At 44.0% G+C, this 2,700-nt stretch overlaps 1 protein-coding gene across 1 annotated transcript; it reads right to left on the reverse strand.

The window, feature by feature from the left end:
* Positions 1-275: 275 nt before the first annotated feature.
* On the reverse strand, positions 276-1,543 carry LOC147633986 (uncharacterized). Its single transcript, XM_086805067.1, has 2 exons — positions 1,014-1,543; positions 276-637 (listed from the first exon to the last, which is right to left on the reverse strand). The coding sequence occupies exons 1-2, from the start codon at positions 1,329-1,331 to the stop codon at positions 395-397; spliced, it is 561 nt and encodes a 186-aa protein (XP_086661193.1). The 5' UTR covers positions 1,332-1,543; the 3' UTR covers positions 276-394.
* Between the last annotated feature and the right edge of the window lie 1,157 nt (positions 1,544-2,700).

Below are 2,700 nucleotides of genomic sequence, written 5' to 3' on the forward strand. Positions count from 1 at the left end.
AGCATGGCTGGTTTATCATCAACAACTTTTTTGGCCTCCACAATGTGTTACTTTCACAAGCTTGTCAAGTTGTTTCTCAAATACTGTAGACTCTTTGAACACATATACTTCATGTAGAGAGAGCGAGCTTCGGAAATTTATTTCTTCTCTCTAATGCACAGTATCTCCCAAATTTCACATCCACACAGCAAAACAAGTCATCATCATGACTGCATAACGTGAAGAAATCAAATTTAAAATATTTATACAGAAAAAAAGAAAAAGGATAGTCTTGATGAAATAACAATCCATATGCTGAGATAGAAATCCGCGTCAGAAATAATTAGAGACCCAAAACGTAAACAATCCAACAACACAAAGAAAGTGGTGGTGCTAATGTTCCATGACAATGATATCACCAGAAGTGGTGATGGCTTTTATGGCGATTTTCTTCATGCTTGTGGTGATGGCCATGGCCATGGCCATGATGACTTTGGCCGCCGCCAAGGCTGGCAATGAGGTGCTCATCCTTCTTCTTCTCTTTGTGTTCATGGAAGGCGTATGCTGCCGAGCCCACAGCTGCTGCCCCTGCTATCTCTGCTTCAAGCTTGTGCCTGCCTGCGTGGGCTGGATCCACTTTGGCTTCATGTGCTTCATACTGCCATCAGGATCACAACACTCATCCACATCACACAACAAGAACCTCTAACCCTAAACATGACACACAGTAACCCTAGGTTTTCATACTACTTCGAAACACCGACCTTAAAACGATGCACATAAGAGGAATGACAACATCCATTAACATCAAGAAGGTAGAAACCCTAACCCTAAGAACGGTGCATGGCTTGCTATTGCAATAATTGACTACATCAAACTATTTAGACCCTCGGGATCTTAATATCCAACTACAAGTAACAATCAGAAACCATGACCTTGGGCCGTAGGAAAAGTCAGAAAACTCATTCGCCATTGAGAAAACGTAAACCCTAACCCTAGATTCAAGACACCCTAGAAGAAGGGGAAGAACATACCAGAGCAAATGCTCCCGCAGCCACTGCGCCCGCTTCTGCGGCGTGCTCGTTTCGGGCATGACGATGCTGGTCGGCGATGGCGTGATTCAACTGCTGCTGCCGGTAAGGATCAAAGGAGGGGGCGCCGTATGGAGCCGGCTGAATGGCGTAGTTGTAAGGGTCGGGGGCGCCATGGCCGTAAGGCAGAGGTGCTGGTGGGGGGTACGCGGAGGGAGGAGGGGGATAGTAAACGGCAGGAGCGCCGGCATAGCCATGGTGTCCATGATGCTGCTGCTCTTCATGGTGGTGGCCATGGTGATGGTGGTGATGGTGTCCCATAACTGAGGCAGAGTGATTGATTGATTAAGCGAGAAAGAGGCGATTAAACTGAGGCAGAGTGATTGATTAAGCGAGAAAGAAGCGATTAAACTGAGGCAGAGTGATTGATTAAGCTGAGGCAGAGTGAGTGATTGATTAAGCGAGAAAGAAGACAACGAAGCGAGAAAGAAGACAACGAAGCGAGGATTATAAGATTATGAGCAGCTTTGTAACTTTCACAAGTTCGAACTTCGGATGTTAACGCCATTGTAGCAGCTCGGACCGGGTCGGCAGAAAACACGTCAAAGACTAAACTTGGGACGTTTTCACGCGTGACACCGTTATTGGGGACCACATGCATAAGAATTAAGAACAACTTTGATACGACGACATATATAGGTAGGCGGATGCCCTTGCATCCCCATTTCACCTTCCTACGGTTTCTGTGCATAGGGTGGCATCTCTTCGAACTAGCGTTTGTCCCAACTGTAGGCACCTTAGCATTATCGTACTACGGAGTACACACACGTCTACTCTTCATTATACCTGGAGTACACACCCTAGGTGCTCTTTTACTTCATTAAAACCTGTGAGAGAAAATTGACAATGTGTGGAATATCTTACAAGTGGATTGGTCAGAATCCTTGTGTTCGCCCATGAATAGGCTCATGACTTCAAGCATCCCACTGCTTGTTGGTGATGGCTTTACCTGTGGTAGCAAAGAGGGTAGCAAGGATGCAAAAACGGTGTTGTCATGGATTAATAAACTTGATAATTTTTTTTCTCAGGAAGAATTATCTGAGAAAGACAAAGCCAAGTGTGCTGCAAATCATTTGGTCATTGTGATGGAATGCAATCAAGTAAGGACGTGAAAGACCTAGGACTTGGAAAGAATTCCAAAAGCTCATCAAAAAGAAATTTTTGCCACCTCAATACAAAGCAAGAGCACGTCAACAATGGGATATGCTTCGTCAACTTGACAAAGAGACTGTACAACTATATGTGGCCAAATTTTGGCAAGTTCTCATCCAACTCCAAGCCATTGAACGAGTGAGAACAATGGAGCAAAAACACAAATTCATTGCTAGATTAAAGCCAACTCTTTGAGCGGAGATCAATATGTTCCAACCTCATTGTCTCTTCATAATTGTGAGCGAAAGAATGGAGTACCAAAGGACAACAAACCACCACAGGATTCTCAATGACATGCTAACAAATTTAGACCACCCCCACAGGATTCTCAATGACATGCTAACAAATTTAGAAAGTTTATTAAATTTGACAGGTACACTAATGATACCAAGGGTATTGCTTCAAACAACAATAACAATCGTGGTGCCAACAACAACAACAACAACAAGAACGATGACGCAAAGAAGAAACAAGATTT

This window comes from Cibotium barometz, chromosome 11 (assembly GCF_041138505.1).
Source record: "Cibotium barometz isolate CiBa-2024 chromosome 11, ASM4113850v1, whole genome shotgun sequence".
In the NCBI taxonomy this organism is placed as follows: Eukaryota; Viridiplantae; Streptophyta; class Polypodiopsida; order Cyatheales; family Cibotiaceae; genus Cibotium; species Cibotium barometz.